An 18,003-nucleotide genomic window follows, 5' to 3' on the forward strand; every position below is an offset into this window, starting at 1 on the left:
GGGATTATACTGGGTGTTAGGGTATGGGTGGTAGGAATAGTTTGGCTGATTTTGATGAGAGGGGTATTGGCCGAATTGGTTAGAGTTGTGGGATTGACTGTGATTGGGATTCAGGTGGTGTTGGTAGGGATATTGCTGGTGATGGGAGTTATACTGGCCGTTGGGATACGACTGGTAGTATGGATGGTTTTGGTTGTAGGGGTAGTTTGGCTGATTTCGGTATGAAGGGTACTGACTGAACTGGTTGGGGTAGTGATGCTGGTTAGGGTTAGAGTTTTGGTTTTGTGGGTTTTGGTTTTGGGGTTGTTGGTTCCTTCCTAACCAGTTAAACTGGTGGTCAGGGTTTGCTAGGCCACGGTTTGGGTTTTGGTTCGGATGAGAGTTATATTGGTTCTGACCTTGACCTTGGTTTTGATTCTGGTTCCCATCTCCCCAACGAAAGTTCGGGTGATCCCTCCATGGTGCATCCCGTTGCCTACCCTGGATCCAATTCCCACTTGAATTAAAGTAGCCGGCAGCATTGACCTGCTCCATACTGGCCAAGTCGTTTGGCTGATCATAGGTCAACCCTTGATTCCCTTGCTTTGCACCCTTGTAGCTCCCAGTTGAGGAAGGTGGTGGAGTGTTTTTCTCAATTGCACTCAGAAGTGTCTTCTTCAACTCCTCCATCTTCAAATCCATCTTCTGCTCCTGATCAGTGAACGAGGCACTTGCAACCCTTTCTCGGCTGTATCCATCCCTTGACTCCTTCTTTGCACTCAGTAGCTTCCCTAGGACCCTCTTCGCTTCGCTGACCCGTAGTTGCGTGAAGCTTCCTCCGGACGATGAGTTTACAAGATCCTTGGTTGCCTTGTTCATCCCCTCATAGAAGGTATGGTGTATCTCAATATCCGTCATGCGATGGTTCGGACATGCATCCAACAGACCCATGTATCTTGACCAGTACTGAGTAAGGGTCTCATCATAACTTTGTGTAACTCCTCGGATTTTTTCTCTTAGTGCGCTTGTCCTGGCCGCTGGGAAGAACTGATCCAAGAACATCATCTTGAAGTCAGACTAGGTTCTGATACAATTTGGTGGCAGCCTCTTGAACCAAGTATTTGCCTCCCCTTTAAGGGTAAGGGGAAGGGCCTTCAGTCTGTAATCATTTTCGCTCGACCCCGCTGGCCGCTTTTGAGCCTTGCAGATTTTGCAAAATTCATGCAAGAACTCGTATGGGTTGTCACAACTCCTCCCCAAGAACACAGGCAGGACGGCCATAATACGAGGCTTCACGTAGACTGCTTCTTGTCCTAGGGTCATGACGATTGCTTGCGGTGGTTCACCATCCAAGTGGGCGTACAATGAGCTTATCTCGGGATCATCTTCCTGGTCGTCAGCCATGTTGGCTTTCTCATCTTCAGCTACTGATATTGATTCCGGTTCACTCTTGATGGCTGTGCCGCGATCCTCCTCATCGCTCGCATCCAAGTCAACAGGCAAGGCAGTGGTTAATTCTGAATGAGTGGTGACTGGATTCACCCCTTCTTCCTTTGGCCAGTTGGACTCAGTTTCATTTAACTGCGGAACACAAAAAATAAAGAAAAGTTTATCTACAATATTTACACCAAAATTCTTAACAAAACTCCTCATAAACTAATAAACAAAAGAAAGGAAAATAATTAACTATATGTACACCAAAATGTCATGCAACAAATGTATGCAAAAACGCCATCCACCTGATTTAGTACTTCAACCTGCACACTTTAACAACTATTTTGCAGATATTATCCAATAAAGCACCTTATACTGACCAGTAACCAAGGCCTAGAATGCGACTTATCATCATGGTATCAGTTGCCCCACAATCAAAAATCTTATTTTTTTAGACTCCTCAGATACGACACAAGCTGTCCCAAAATTTTCCAGGACTTGAAAACGATTTTTGCACTCAATTGGGGAATTTTTTTAGTTTTCTAAAACTTTCTGGGTTTCCCTATAATTTTTAGAGAGTTTAGGGGCGGGCAGATTGTGAGATATAATCAAAATGTGGTAACAAGTGTAATTTGTCAGAATTTGGGGGGTGGGTATAAAAGGCAAAAGCCCTAACCCACCACCATTACCTCCCGCCGCCTCTGCACTTCCTTCTTCTTCTCCCAATCTGACTGCGCCGCCTGCAAATTGCGCGGCTCCGATCGGTTTTGCTGCTCCGACGACCGGTGGATCATTACCTCGAGCGTGAGTAGCCGCGGTTTCGCAGCTGCCCTCAACGGTGGCGACCCTTACTCCATGGAGGGCGATTCGACGGTTTTTTCTTGGACTTCCACCACTCCGGGTATCCTACTAGTTCAGAGCTTTGATCCCGGGTGTGCTTTTTCTTTCCACAATTCGAACAAACTAGTTTCGATTTGTCCTTATCCGCTCGTCGATCGTCGTACCGCGTCTGACTCCATCCGCCGTTGCCTCTACCGCCGCCGCGTGGGGCGTTGGAGTTTGGCCTTCCTCGTTCTCTCGCCGTGAACAACCCTGCTCCAATTCCATCTCCTTGTGTTCAGTCTTCTGAGGCGTGAAGAACACCGGTTCGAATATCTTCCCGTTTCACTATGTTGTACGCGTGATCGGGCGAGGGAAGTGGTTCTATCTTCAAAATCTCCATCTTTGTATGTTTATATTTTTCGTTCTGGGCAGTGAGGAATTGATATAGCCTCATATTCTGGGTGTCTTCATTGTGTCGATCAATGTCTGGAGCATACTCCATCCTATTCGGCTTTTTGAGATCAACTGCAGTCCATATCTCATGTAGAGAATTCCACACATCCTCTAATGTGTCGTTTCCTTGTTTCAGGGTGCTCTCTCTATGATACAAATCATAGATCTGGATTGCATCTCCGCCACTTGCGTATGTCACGTCTAAGCTATCCTATATGCGCTTCGCCATCAGCTGTTGCGTGACTCGGTTGACTAGCTTTGTCTCGAGATTTTGGACTAGCCAAGTGAATACACAGTGGTTGGCTTGCTGCCACTGTGAAAACATCGGATCTATCCTCGCCGGTGGGAATGGAACTCTGGTGATGTGGGATATCATCCCGCGTCCACTGATGGATGTTTTCATAAGGACCGACCATACCGAATAATTTTCTCTGTTGAGTTTCATCCCTACTATAAGAGGCTGAGAGTCAATTCTGTATGGTGTGGTGTTTTCTGGTTTGTTGGCTTCAATCATTTGGTTTGGTTGGGGTTGGTTATTCGCAAAGCTGTTGCGCATAAAATTTGAAAAGATGTGTGCAAACTCATCCGCTTCGGATGTGTTATGGCCGCCGGTGATTTCTTTTTCCGGATATGACATAGTTTATTCTTACAGGTTTTGGCTGAAAGGTTCGGGAATGGTTTGTGAGCGATGATGATTTGGTTTCTGAGCTCTCAGAATCGTTGGCTCTGATACCAAGTTAATTGGCATAGACTAGAGTATTTGTGTATGGCTTGATGATTTCATTACTGTAATGTGCCCTTTAAATAGGGTGAGTGAATCATGTACAAGGATTGTTTCTATCATGGTAGGTGAATAAAGAATTCATTACAAAATATTTTCACAATCCCTTAATTTAGGTGATTGATTATTTTCCTCTCTAATTGATTTCTTCTATCTTCAACACTTTCAAATCAAGAAAATAAAGAAAAATGAAAAGAAAAAGGAGAAAGGAAGGAAACCCTACCTCTCTCGGTCGACGGCGGTGAGACCACCGTGTATGCGGAGGCGACCGCAGCGGTGGTCGTCCCCGGCGGTAGAGAGAAAGAGGGATAGAGAGAGACCGAGGTAGAGAGAGAGGAGGGAGGAAGACGCGCCAGCGGCCGGCGTCCTCACCGGTGACACCATGGCCGGCGCGGGAGTGGCGAGAGAGAGATGAGAACGTGAGGTTAGGGGGGGAGGCGCCCCTTCCTTTCTTTTCCTTTTTGAATTTGTGGAGTGTTGTCTCCCCTTCGGCCCAAATAATTTAGTGGTAGTACGGTCTCTTAATTTTCTAGAGTGGGCCAAAAATTTTAGAAGATAGGTGAATTTGTGGCTTTGGAGACATCTCCCAATAGACATCTCTTACTTCTAAAGTGTCTTTAAAAATAGAGAGTCATAAGTTTTGATGGAATGAAGTTATCTTGATCGAACCTCAAACATAGGATGCATTTCCATATAGGATCATTGCATGTCATGCACCTTATGTATGTTCATATGACTAATTGAATGAATACCCTCTATCAAGAAGAGCGTGTACAAGGAGTTTGCTTTCGAAGCCGAGATTGTGTAGAGAAGTAGTACTTTATTGGGAAGCATCGAGGTGGGCTTTATATCGAACACATTAAGTGTGGATAAAATTATCAAGTATATATGAAATGATTTTTGTTTTATAAAATCGCACTTATTTTTTTTCAAATGTTATCGTGCCATAAATTATTTGTTTTATGATGCCAAATGAATGAATCGAATTCGGACTGCATATATTTCTAAATGTGCAGGTTGAGCAAGTGATGAAATGGTGGCTGAGTGGAGTTGGTGGTCATCTCATCTCTTTTGTAGGATTTTCGCGGCATGTGTCTTCATACATATGACCCTGTGGTTACAACTCCTTCCGTTGTGCATTGTTGTGGTATTTTGTAGTAGATGGGTCATAGGAACAATGATCAGTAACGAGTGACCTGTGATAAACACTCTTTTAAATCCTCATGATATTTCACTGTCTTGTGAACCTCCTTTATCTTATGAAGAAGTATTTGTGTCTAATTGTTAATTCTTTCATCCCCTTTCTATCCCCTCTTCTTAATTCCCTCTCCTAGTCACGATTTACCGAGCAATGCTATCCTTAGCAAGGCGCGGTCGTGACATTTGGAGCCTATTAAGTCCCTTTGAATGTAGTACTAAATCCCATTTAGAATTTCTGTAATTATGTTATTTGGATATAAATATGTAAAATATTTATACATTAATTTTCTTCTAAACAGCTTCCACCTAGATTTCCTCACTCTTTTTCAGAAAAGTATTGACAAATTTATGCAATGTGTAATTGTAAATATGCATGCACTCAATTTAAAAAAAAACATTGTAATTAAATTTTAGTTTCTTCTCTTGACTCAATAATTTTGCTTCTAAAAATAAAATTAATGTTATTCTAGACGACTTCTGGCCCTAGGTAATGGGAAGAAGAATAATAAAAATTGTCTAAACATTAGTCATAGCTTCGAATGCTCGAACTTTTGCTTGTAATTTAGTGATGAAATTTAATCTAGAACAACTCTTTTATATGCATGGATTAGTAGTGAAAGTGTGGGTTTTTATTTACTATTGGTCTATTCAATTTTTGAAAAATTTAAACGTTTCATCACTTATTATTAAATTTGGATAAATGGGTTGAAGAACTTATTGTTCACAAAAATGAGGAAATCAATTCCGAAACATCGATGGTCACGTAAAAATAGTTCAATATTTTCTGGTTTGGTGTGATTGCACATTGGCACTTACTGTTTCAAAACATTTTTCTAGTATATAGTGTTTTTTTTTTAAATTTTATTAGTTCATTTTCGTATAAAATGTGAACCTATATTTTTATGCTAAATCGCGACTAAATTTATCCAATTTAAATTAGAATTCTACTTTTTGTTTTATACTTTTGCAAAATAGATAACTATGTTCTGATAACTAGAAAAGATATCGTTAAATGATTTAATTCTAATTCTTGTTGAAAATCTCAAAAATATAATAAAGTGAATTATATAACTAGCACCTGAACTTTGAGGTTTGGACGCAAATAATCTATAAACTTTAAAAGTATCATTGATAGTCTTTGGACTAAGGGATAATCTAATTCATAGTATTTTTTACTATTCAACCTATTTTTCCACCGAAAATGTCCCCCAAGGTATGGAGATAATTTTGTCCATTCATAAAATTGGGGTATCTGACCACTGGGTATGATATTTATTCTACCTCACGATATTTTCATATAGTTTGGATACCAAAAAGAATATTTTTTACTTCATATTCGTCCGTCATTAGAAGTTTCACTTTTTGGCATAACGGATTTTAAGAAATATTAAGAAAAATAGGTGGAAAAAAGTTGGTAGAATATGAGTCTCACTTGCATATACTAAACGTTTGCTTTTTAGGTTATCCTGACATATTTTCTAAAATAAAAATAACATCATATCTAGTTCTTCTCTTTCTTGTTTTATTTACTTTTCGCTTAATTCACGAAACATCACTTTGATAAAATATTGTCTCGAAAAGTAAATGTATTATTTAATGGGATGAAGGAGTATTTGCTTATTGGCGCACGATATAGATGGTAATTAGTTTGAGGCCTTTACAAGATAATGGGCTAACGTAAATACAAGTACACTTTCCTAAACCAAAAAAATAAAGATGAATTGAAATAGATTAAAAATAGGATATGGTTATGCATCTGTATTGGGGCAACCGCTACGTACCTAATTACAAAATTAGCATGTTGCCCAACAATTTTTATTTATTTGTTAATTTAATTTATTTTAAGCTACCCAATAAATCGATCACCGTACATATCAGTTGACACTGCGAAATTAATGGACAAGTTATTACATGTGCGCACTATTAGTCTAATCTCATACTATCATCTGTACACCGATTCGCCGCATGCACTGTTGAGTTATGGTGGACTTACATTTGGGCCGGTTCTATATGAAGCCCATGTGTATCAGAATTGGGCTTGACCCAATAACTTAAGCTTCCACTCCAGATACCGCCACGTGTCCCTCTCACTCGGATCCTTGCCTCCAGCCGTTGGATCCAGGTTTGTGTTTGTTATGAGAGTGAGACTCTTGGTTTTACTCAATAATTCTCATATTCACTCTCTCTCTCTAATCAGACGCTCTCTCTATATTCTCTCTCGCTCCCTCTCTTTTGTTCTTATTCTCCGACGGTTTTTCACCAGATTTCTGGTGCTCTCTCACGGTTGAAAGTGTAGAGGACCTTGCTACAGTAGTCTGGGAGGTAACCACTTCGGTTGCTGAGTCGGTTTGTCGTATGTCTACGAGAAAGTGTGTTCTAAGTGTTTGCCGTATGTATCTGTGCTTTAAGGTGTGTAAGGCTCTTTGTGTTTGTCTTGCTTCCTGTGCTCTTGTGAAAATCTTTGCAAAAATGACTCGGCCTGTTGGTTTGATCCCTTTCAATGGTAAAAATGATTTTGTGATCTGGAAACAGAAAATGAAATGTGTTTTGATTCAACAAAAGGTGTTTAAAGTTGTTGATGGTTCCTTACCTGAGGGTACTACTCAGGAGAAGATTGATGAGATGAATGAGTTGGCCAGAGCTACTATTGTGTTAAATCTATCTGATTCTGTGATTAGAAAAGTTGATCATATTGAATCTGCTTCTGAAATGTGGAAAAACCTTGATTCTCTGTATACAGAAACCTCTATGTCTTCCAGGATGTATTTGCTTGAGAAATTGTTTAAATTTAAGCTTGACTTGACTAAAGACATAGATGATAACATTGATAGATTCCAGAAGCTTGTGCAAGATATAAAAAGATCTGGTGATAAAATCATAGATGAATACACAAGTATAACTCTAATGAATGCAATACATGATTCCTATAGTGATGTTAAGGCTGCCATTAAGTATGGCAGGGGCACTGCCCCTCTGGATCTGATTGTTAGCTCCTTAAAATCTAAAGAACTTGAGTTAAGGGAAAGGGCAGCTGATAAGAGTGATTTTAATAGAGCTCTGAATGTTAGAGGTAGATCTCAAACAAAAGGGGGTAAGGACTCTAATAATGGATCAGGTTCCAACTCAAATTCAAAGAAAAAGCATAGATCTAGGTCTAATAGCAGGGATCCTAAGTCTTTTAGAAAATGTTTCAATTGTGGGGAAGTAGGGCACTATAAAAAGGAGTGCACTAAGCCTAAAAGGAAGAAAACCCCTAATAATGAAACTCAGCTTGAAACTCTTGTCAATGTGGCTAAATATGATGCTGACAATGAATGTGTTTTCATGATGCATGATCTTATGTATGTTAATGCCTCTCCTGTGTGCCCTTTTACCTCAAATCATTGGCTTTGTGATTCAGGATGTACATACCATGTTAGCCCTTTTAAGGAGGTGTTCTCTGAGCTTAAACATGTTATTAATACCTATGTGTCCATGGCTGATGATAAGAAATGTGAAATTCATGGTGTAGGCAATGTATGTTTAAGGTTTGATAATGGTTTTGTGCTCAGTCTTGAAAATGTGAGGTATGTTCCAAGTTTGTGCTATAATTTGATGTCCTGCACTGCCTTAGAGGCTGCTGGTATGGGGGGGAAATGGGGGGATGGATGCATGAAAATTTGCAGAGGATCAATGTGTCTCTTCAAGGCCAAAAAGAAGTGTGGCTTGTATGTATGTAATGCTATGCCTCTATCATGTGAAAATGCTTATGCCAATGTGGTTAAGAGTGATAAAACTATGCTGTGGCATGAGAGACTAGGACACATGAGTGAAAAAGGCTTGAATATACTGAAAAAGCATGCTATGTTGACTGATTCTGATGTGCAAGACTGCTTGTCTTTCTGTGACACCTGTGTGCTGGGTAAACAGCACAGGGTTTCTTTTCCTTCTCCTGTGCCTGTTAATGTGAGCAAATGTGTTCTTGAGTACTTGCATATGGATGTGTGGGGGCCTGCCTCAGTATCTTCTCACTCTGGTTCTGTTTATTTTCTATCTATCGTTGATGATTACTCTAGGAAGGTTTGGTGTTTTCTCATGAAACATAAGTATGATGTCTTTGAGAGGTTAAACACCTGGAAAATGTTGATAGAAACTCAGACATGTAAGAAGATTAAAGCTATCAGAACTGACAATGACCTTGAGTTCTGCAATAAACAGATTGATGACTTGTGTGCTGCTCATGGTATTAAAAGACATAAGACTGTTCCTTACACACCCCAACAAAATGGGGTGGCTGAAAGGATGAATAGAACTTTGCTTGTTAAAGTGAGATGCATGCTTGCCAAATCTGGTTTGTCAAAAAGGTTTTGGGGTGAAGCTTTGTTAACTGCTGCTTATCTGATTAATAGGTCTCCTTCTGTGCCCTTAAATGGTCAGTGTCCTGAGCATGTGTTTACTAGAAAGGACTTATCTCTTTCTCACCTAAGGGTGTTTGGTTGTACTGCTTTTGTGCATACTAAGTCTGATAAGCTTGAGCCTAGGTCTAGGAAATGTGTTTTTCTTGGATATCCTGAGGGTGTTAAGGGTTATAGAGTCTGGCTAAGGGATGAACCAGGTTTTTAGGTCATTATAAGCAGGGATGTAGTCTTCAATGAGACTGAATTTCCTTGCTTAGGTCTGACCACTGACCCTGCTCCACAACCTGTGGACAGTGAACCTCTTATGGAGGTAGAGCCCACAGTACCACTCACTGATGTGGAAAATCAAAATGATACTCCAGGTGAGGTGGAGCAGCCTTTCTGGCATACCTATCCAGTACTTACACCTGATGAGACACCTCATGAGGGAGATTTGATTGATAATGTGCCCCTGAATGTTAATGACAATGAGATGCATGATAGTCCTATTAGGCAAAACTCTCCTGCTCGGAATATTTTGCATAGTCCTACTGGTGTTCAAAATGCAATTGATAATACTGATTTGAGCAATTATGTGTTAGCCAGAGATAGAACTAGAATATTGAATGTGTCTAAGCCTACTAGGTTTGTTGGCATGATTGCTCTAATTAACCTGGCTTTTAATGTCTTTGGATCTGATGGGGATGAACCCCTAGTCCTATAAGCATGCAACTAAGTCTAAGAACTGGAATGAATGGCATAAAGCTATGTTAGAGGAAATGCATTCTCTTAAAGTTAACTTTACTTGGATTCTTGTTCCTTTGCCTCCTGGTGCATCTGTGGTTGATTGCAGGTGGTTATATAAGCTAAAAAATGAGGAGGGGGGCCTTAGATACAAGGCTAGATTAGTTGCAAAAGGGTTTACTCAACAAGAGGGGGTAGACTACACTGAAATTTTTACTCCTGTGGTTAAATTTACTACTGTCAGATTGATGCTTGCCTTGTGTGCTCATTTTAATTGGGAATTGAAACAAATGGATGTTAAAACTGCTTTCTTGCATGGTGACATAGATAAGCCTATCTATATGAATCAGCCTGAAGGCTTTGTTGATCCTAAATTCCCCAATCATGTGTGTTTGCTAAAAAAGGCTCTGTATGGTTTGAAACAGTCACCTAGGCAGTGGAATATCAAGTTTAATACTTGTATGCATAAGCTAGGCTTTGTAAGAAGTACCTTTGATGCATGCTTGTATGTTAAGAATCTTGAGTCTCCTGTGCCTGTGTTCTTATTGTTGTATGTTGATGACATGCTTATTATGGGTCCCTGTTTGAAAACCATCAAGTCTGTGCAGTCTGCCTTAAGTGAAAACTTTGACATGAAAGATTTAGGGGATGCTCAGAAAATCGTAGGGATAAACATCTTCAGAGATAGGAAGAGTTCTACCCTTGTGCTGTATCAAGAACCTTATGTGTGCAAAGTGCTTAAAAAATTTAACATGTTTGATGCAAAACCTGCTTCAGTTCCTTTGGCTGCCCATTTTGTGTTGAGTAAAGATCAATGCCCTCAAACTAAATCTGATATTGATGTTATGAAGAAGGTTCCCTATGCTAATGCTATTGGCTCAGTGATGTACTTAATGGTAAGCACTAGGCCTGACATTGCCTATGTTGTGTCATGCCTAAGTAGGTACATGTCTAACCCTGGTCCTGTGCACTGGGAAGCCTTAAAGTGGCTTCTGAGATATCTGAAATAGACTGCTAAATATGTCCTGTGTTATTCTAAATGTGATGAAGGTGTTACTTTATCTGGTTTTGTGGACTCTAACTATGCCAATGACAGGGATAAGAGGAAGTCAACTACCTCCTATGTGTTTACTGTCTGCAATTCTTGTGTTAGTTGGAAGTCTCAGTTGCAGCATATAGTGGCTCTTTCCACTACTGAGTCAGAATATATTGCTATCACAGAAGCTATGAAAGAGGCAATCTGGTTGAAGGGAGTACTCTCTGAACTTAAGTTTGTGAAGTTATCTCCTACTGTGTTTTCTGATTCTCAATCTGCAATTCAGTTATGTAAAAACCCTGTTTTCCATGATAGGACAAAACACATTGATGTTAGATTTCATTTCATTAGAGACATTGTAGAAAAATGAGAAGTTTTTCTTCAAAAGGTTCACACTGATAAAAACTCTGCTGATATGGGGACAAAAAGCTTACCTGTTGAGAAACTTCTTTTCTGCATAAGGTTTTTGCATTTTGATTTAGGTTAGATTGCATGTCCCGGGGAAAGACCTCAGTTGCCTTATCCACTGTGGTAAGGGTGATAGGTGACTTGAGGCAACAAGTCCTCCTAGACTAATGGGTTCTAAACCTTCTGGTGTCTAGAGGCAATTTTGGTGGTTCCCAAAAAGCCTGTGAACTTTGTTCTTTGAGGCTGAGGGGGCTGCCATGTTGGCTGTGATGACATACACCTTAGCCGGATTGGTTCAAGCTGGTTTCCCAGAATGAAGTCCAAGGTGGAGTATGTTGAGTTATGGTGGACTTACATTTGGGCCGGTTCTATATGAAGCCCATGTGTATCAGAATTGGGCTTGACCTAATAACTTAAGCTTCCACTCCAGATACCGCCACGTGTCCCTCTCACTCGGATCCTTGCCTCCAGCCGTTGGATCCAGGTTTGTGTTTGTTATGAGAGTGAGACTCTTGGTTTTACTCAATAATTCTCATATTCACTCTCTCTCTAATCAGACGCTCTCTCTATATTCTCTCTCGCTCCCTCTCTTTTGTTCTTCTTCTCCGACGGTTTTTCACCGGATTTCTGGTGCTCTCTCACGGTTGAAAGTGTAGAGGACCTTGCTACAGTAGTCTGGGAGGTAACCACTTCGGTTGCTAAGTCGGTTGTGAACTAGGGTTTTGTTTCTGGAGCGTTTCTGTGAGGGTGTGTTCGTGAATTGGTTAGATCTGGTGTTTGGGGGTTGTGTTGGCCTGGAATCTGGAGTGTGAGGTGATTCACCGGTTGATTCGGCGGAACTCCTTTGGATCTAAGTTCTGGAGAATAGGCCAGAGCCTTCGGCGGGTGCCTGAGCCTGATACTTGTTTTCTTTTGTGTTCTTTCTGTACTCTTGGTGTTTTTGTGTAACTATTTTAGATCCGAGAGGATCATTCTTGTGTTACTGACTAGCTACTTGAGTGTGCAGGTGAAGGACGCTTCGGGAAGGAAATGAGACTTAGTTCTAGTTGTAATAGCTAGACTTCTATTTCTGTAATCGAGTTTCTTGTAAACTTGCACTGTAAATCAGTCGCTTGGTTGGAGTTTGACTGAGCTCCTTGTACAAGAATAAAGAGGTCTTGGTAATTAGTGAATCCGACCCTAGTCTGATCCCTACATGCACGACTATTAGTTTGGTTTGTCTTGGGAGCAGATTGAGTACCAAGTAGAGACTCTTTAGATTTGACTATCCTAGAGTCGAAGATGAGCTTTGCGCCTTGTATAGAGAGGAACCTGAAACAATTGACCATATCATTTTTAATTGCAGATTTTCCACTAGCTTGTGGTATTTTGGATGCAATTGCTGGAATCTCACCTTTTGCATGCCCAAGGATCCAATATCTTGCTTTATTACATGGGTGGACAGACCATTAAGGAGATTTGATATGAGAATTTGAAGCTCTTTCTTCTATGTGATTTTTTGGTCAATCCGGTGGCTCAGGAATAAAGTAATCTTCGAAAAGATGAAACCAAATTAGGATGTTGAGAAAGAACTATTTCTTTGGAGGTTTGGATTATGGATTAAAGGATGGTGTCCAAACTTTCCTTACTCGTCCGAACAAGTATGCGAAGACTTACCTAAAATTAGAAGATGGTTGGCACACAAATGAAATATACCTAGTGAGTTGTGGTTTTTCAACTCTATTGTGAATGTTTGGCCCTTTGCGGGTGGTCTTTTGGTTTATTGAGTGCTTTTATTAGGCTTGTTTATTTTGAGGGGTTGTAGGTTATGCTTGGTATGTTGATTTTTGTGTTGTTTTTTTTCCCTTTTCAGGAGCTTTAGTTTTTGTTCGAGCTTTTGTACTCTTTAGCTCAGCATTTTTAAATGGTTTGAGCCTTTCTTTTTAAATATAAATTCATCTTATTATATAGTGCGAAAGTTGTATAGAATATGTGGGTAAATATTAAGTATGAATATTTAATATATAATTAGTAAAATAAGAGAGAGAGAGCTAAATGGTAGTGTAAGTAGTGTTAGTAGATAGTAAGTTCCATATCATTAGTAGTGTAGTATAATAGTATAAGTTTAAATAAAATGATGTGTACGGGTATTGTGTTGTTTAACTATTCCAAACTTTCATATGTTTCAAGAACAAAGGGAGCAATAACGAATTTACTTCAACATAGCTCCTTTCTTCCATATCAATTCTATTGCTCCCTCGTCATAAGCCAAGAAAAATAACCGACTTATCACAGTAAGTGAGGTGCAAGAGGTTAAACCCTCATCGACGCCACTCACGCACTACACAGAAGGCATGCGCCATTGGTTACAAAATGTCACATAAGCACTCAAGCATACATGACATTTTTAGATGATGTATGCCACGTGCGTGTGCAATACACGAGACAACCTTAGTCAATCGTCTGCTATGACTTATATTTAGTTGTTTGTAATTATTTTTATTTTAATATAAAAATGAATTTCATTTTCTTTTGTAATTTTTTTCTTGTTATTTTATTGTTAAAATCAGCTACATTTATTTTATTCAATCCCTTATTGTTAGAATTATTAAGAAAAATAAATTAAAATATTAAATAATACTATAAAATACAAAATTTAGTAATTATTTAAAAATAAATCCAAGTACAGTAGTAATTTATAACAAATACCACACTTTAATAACATCAATTTACAAAATTATCTCAAATATTAATAACTAACAAAATATCTACAGTTGTATTCATAATGCAGATTCTATAGTCTGCAATGAACAAATATAAATTTGCATTTAAAACCTCTTATTGAACCTAAAAAAAAGATTTTTTAGTAATGATAACAGACTCAGCAAAAATTAAAATGATTTCTTATTGCGTCATATCGGATCAATCTCCAATTTTTCTGTCGTAGCACCTTATTTAGTGTTGTTTCTTAGAAAAAACCAAAAATGGGTTTATGTTTGGTGTATTGTTGAAGAAGTTTTCCACACTAAAAATGAGTTTTGGTGTATAGAAAGATGGTAATTGCAAATTCTTAAGAGTGTCCACAATGGTGCCCTTGAAGGCCACCAAAGTTGGCCCGGCCACCATTTGTGGCTCTCTTGTGGCCCTCCGTAATGGTAAATGAACAAAATTAACAATAACAACAAGGGCCACGAAATGTGGCCCTCTCCAAAAAAAAAATTTAATTTGTTTGCTTTTTTTAATGATATTTTTTAATTTAACTATATTAAATTTTATTAGACTAACAATTTGGAAAATAAACATAATTTAATAAAGTTACGGACCCCACATCTGATTGGGGCGATTGGACCCGGTATTGGGGCGATTGCGGACTCCACATCTGATAGGGGAAGTTGTCGTATCCCGAGTCTCCGTACCCCGGGGAATCACCATCTCCACCTTGCATTTTTTGTAGGATGTTAATTAGGGATTGGAAGTGTAAAATGAAGTGGAAAATATGAAAATGGAAGTGCATATTTATAAAAAAAAATTGAAATTAAAAAAAAATAAAAAAATTTCCCGCTGCCCAGCCGCGTTTCGTGGCTCGCTGCAGTGGACGGCCGCGGCTCACACGACTCAGCCGCGTGAAGGCCGCTGCTCTCTCGTGGCTCTCGGCCCTTAGCCGCAAAACGTGGCTCTCTGCAGTGAGGGGCCGCGCACCGAGCCGCGGGCCGCGGCTCCCCCACTGTGGACACTCTAAAGTCTCTGAGTGAACCTAAAAAATGATTTTTCAGCAAAGGTAACGTACACGGAAAAAGCTAAAATAACTTCTTTATATATATAAATTTTGAAATCTTAATTTCAAATAGTGAAAATAATCCAGGTAGTGATATTAGAAAATATTATACAATGAAATTTTTTGATGAAAAGTGAAGATAAAAATCATAATTTAGAGAACAAAATAAATAATCAGTTGAATATTAAAAATCAAAGTCGTTGTAATTAATTATTTGCTACATTCCAAATAAAAAAGTCATAGATACTCAAACGATTCAAATTTATGGTGAATATACATTTGGTAAAATGCATTTAAAATACAGCTATGAAAGGCGTGTAAAAAATACAAAAGCCATAAATACAATATCATCCTCAAATAGAGCCAACTTTATAAAATTGCATTTCATTATTTTTTACGTAAATATCTTGTGATAGTTAGAGATTTTGGTTATTTCAGATTGAACAATCACGAGACCGCCCAAATACTACTTAAATTAGATAATTGTTTCTCTACTTTAAAAGCAATCTGAGTGAAAGATACTCATATTGAAAGGTAATTATTTTGTGATTAAAGGAAGTAGAAAAATATTAACTGTTTAAACTGGAAATAGACCGTTATTTCAATAAGCACGCAAAAGCAAGAAAAAAATGTCATAAGTAACATGCCCAAAAAGGCTAACAACAATTAATGATTGCAAATAAAAGAGGACAACAAACACGGCGCCGTTAGTGGATCGATATTTCATGGACTTTATTTCTGCATATGATTTTTTCCTAAATCTACGCCTTAAACATCGCTTTATTTCGATATTTGCCTATAAATATCTACAATTAATCACACATTTCTCACTCTCACTACTTCATTTGATACAAAATTTGCTTCTTGTGTTTATTAATTTTTAGAGCAAGATGGGAGCACGCCCCTACAACACTTTGTTGCTGGTTTTGTCAGTTCTTTTCTTGATTACCCTCTCCAATGTTGTTGAGGTTAGTAATTATTCATACATCTATTACTCCTTTCTAAATTTTGTTCAGTCTGTTTTTTTTTTAAAAATGTTTATAAATTTGTCAAATTTTATATAGAAAAAGATCAAAATCAGCTACATTTTTGGTAAAGGGAACATCTTTTTAAGTCCACAAACTTTGCCAAAGTATTATTTTAGGTCCGTGAATTTTGAAAATATCATTTTATGTCCGTCAACTACAAGTTAATATCATTTGAGGTATTTTGAACTTTTTTCTAGACGAAAATGCACTTAAGGCCTTCAAAGGGCAATTTGGACAATTCTTTCGCCACTCATCTTGCGCCAGAGACCTATAGTCCAACAATTTTTAACGACAAATTTTTATATTTAAATTTAATTTGGATGGTAATTGATCTCATTCTGAAATTCATATAAATAATATTCCGAATGACAATCCAAATTAATAGATATCCAATTTCAAAACAAATAAACTAAATATAATTCACAAATCACCTATAATAAGTTCTTAAAATGCATTTTAGATTTAAAAATAAAATAAAGTATATAAGTCCCAATTCACTATCCCTATATAATTGGTCATCTAATAATTGAAAATGTACTATTTTTTACGGTAAATTTTAATTATATTTAAATTCAATTTGGATGGTAATTGAATTAAACAGTAGTAAAAAAATTATTGGACTCTAGGTGTTTGACACAAGATGAGTGGCGAAAGAATTGTTCAAATTGCCCTTTGAAGGCCTTAAGGACATTTTCGTCCGAAAAAAGTTCAAAATACCTCAAATGATATTAACTTATAGTTGACGGATCTAAAATGATATTTTCAAAGTTCACGTACCTAAAATGATACTTCGATAAAGTTTGTAAACCTAAAAAGATGTTCCCTCTTGTAGTCTTGTTTGTATATGTGAATGTGATAGAATTGGTATCTTTGATTTTGTATACTAATATGTGTATCTTTTTGAACAGGGCCGGTACACTAATCTTCCTCTCAAAGGTAAGAAATAATGCAATTTTGACTCAATTTGTACTAACATCACTGCATTTGGATTTGATTTTGACCATATATTTTGGGTTTTGTTTTGTGCAATAGCCTGCAAACCACGATGCACGTACCGGTGCTCGGCGACGTCGCACAAGAAACCGTGTATGCTCTACTGTCAGAAGTGCTGCGCCACGTGTCGTTGCGTGCCGCCCGGAGTTTATGGCCACAAGGAAATATGCCCTTGCTACAACAACTGGAAGACCAAAGAGGGCCGCCCAAAATGCCCTTGATTTCAAAATCTCTAATTAGAAATGCCATTTGCTTTTTTCTTATTAATAATTCAACTTCCTCAATTATAGATTGGGTTGTTTAGAATGTAACTCTAAGGGATTTACAATTTATGAGCGTAGATTAGTATATCCCCGATTTGTGTTCTACTATAATTAGTAAGTACTAATTGTTTCAAGGTGTTGCACCCAGTATTTTCGGTCTTGGGATTGCCTACTCCACCAACTTGTTGTAGTACTTGTTTTTCAATTATATTTAATGTTTTTTTGGCACCTCTTTTTGGTGTAGTTGACTTAGCCACCACATTAGTAATTTTTTATCATTAAATTTATTGGATTGATATTGTTAATATTAAATTGAAACAAGTTAAAACTGTTGAGTTAGTTAAAAGTTGAATTGACGAGTGTTATATTGCTAACTCAATAGTTAATTGTTAATCACAATTAAATAATAATAAAAACTATCAATAAGGGTATGAGGTCAATTTACAACAAATTAGTTGTACCTAACTTTTGAAAAATATTTCATAACTTTAAAACGCATATAACTTTCTTGATTTAAATTATTTTTTCGCACAACATATATCAAATTAAATATAATTTCATAAGGATTCTAACGAGATCTCACTTGCATATGTTCCGATGTCAAAATTTGAAAGAAAAAAAACTGAAAATTTTCAATATTTTCGTACATGAACAAATGTCAACATAGTATATAAAATATGTCAATATAATAATATAGAATGTCATTCTTAAATAAATGTATTGACATTTTGA

At 37.8% G+C, this 18,003-nt stretch overlaps 1 protein-coding gene across 1 annotated transcript; it reads left to right on the forward strand.

Annotated features, from left to right (window-relative positions):
* The first annotated feature begins 15,818 nt into the window (after window positions 1-15,818).
* On the forward strand, window positions 15,819-17,421 carry LOC121773932 (protein RSI-1-like). The gene is made up of 3 exons (XM_042170847.1): window positions 15,819-15,955; window positions 16,924-16,951; window positions 17,048-17,421. Exons 1-3 carry the CDS (start codon window positions 15,878-15,880, stop codon window positions 17,227-17,229), a joined length of 288 nt encoding a protein of 95 aa, XP_042026781.1. The 5' UTR covers window positions 15,819-15,877; the 3' UTR covers window positions 17,230-17,421.
* Window positions 17,422-18,003: the final 582 nt, after the last annotated feature.

This window comes from Salvia splendens, chromosome 17, assembly GCF_004379255.2.
Source record: "Salvia splendens isolate huo1 chromosome 17, SspV2, whole genome shotgun sequence".
Taxonomy (NCBI): Eukaryota; Viridiplantae; Streptophyta; class Magnoliopsida; order Lamiales; family Lamiaceae; genus Salvia; species Salvia splendens.

Bases quoted from the DNA above. Each gene is read 5' to 3' on its own strand.
- LOC121773932 (XM_042170847.1), top strand. From the start codon at position 15,878: ATGGGAGCACGCCCCTACAACACTTTGTTGCTGGTTTTGTCAGTTCTT. The intron at 15,956-16,923 runs GTTAGTAATTAT...CTTTTTGAACAG, and splicing joins CCCTCTCCAATGTTGTTGAG to GGCCGGTACACTAATCTTCC. The intron at 16,952-17,047 runs GTAAGAAATAAT...TTTGTGCAATAG, and splicing joins CACTAATCTTCCTCTCAAAG to CCTGCAAACCACGATGCACG.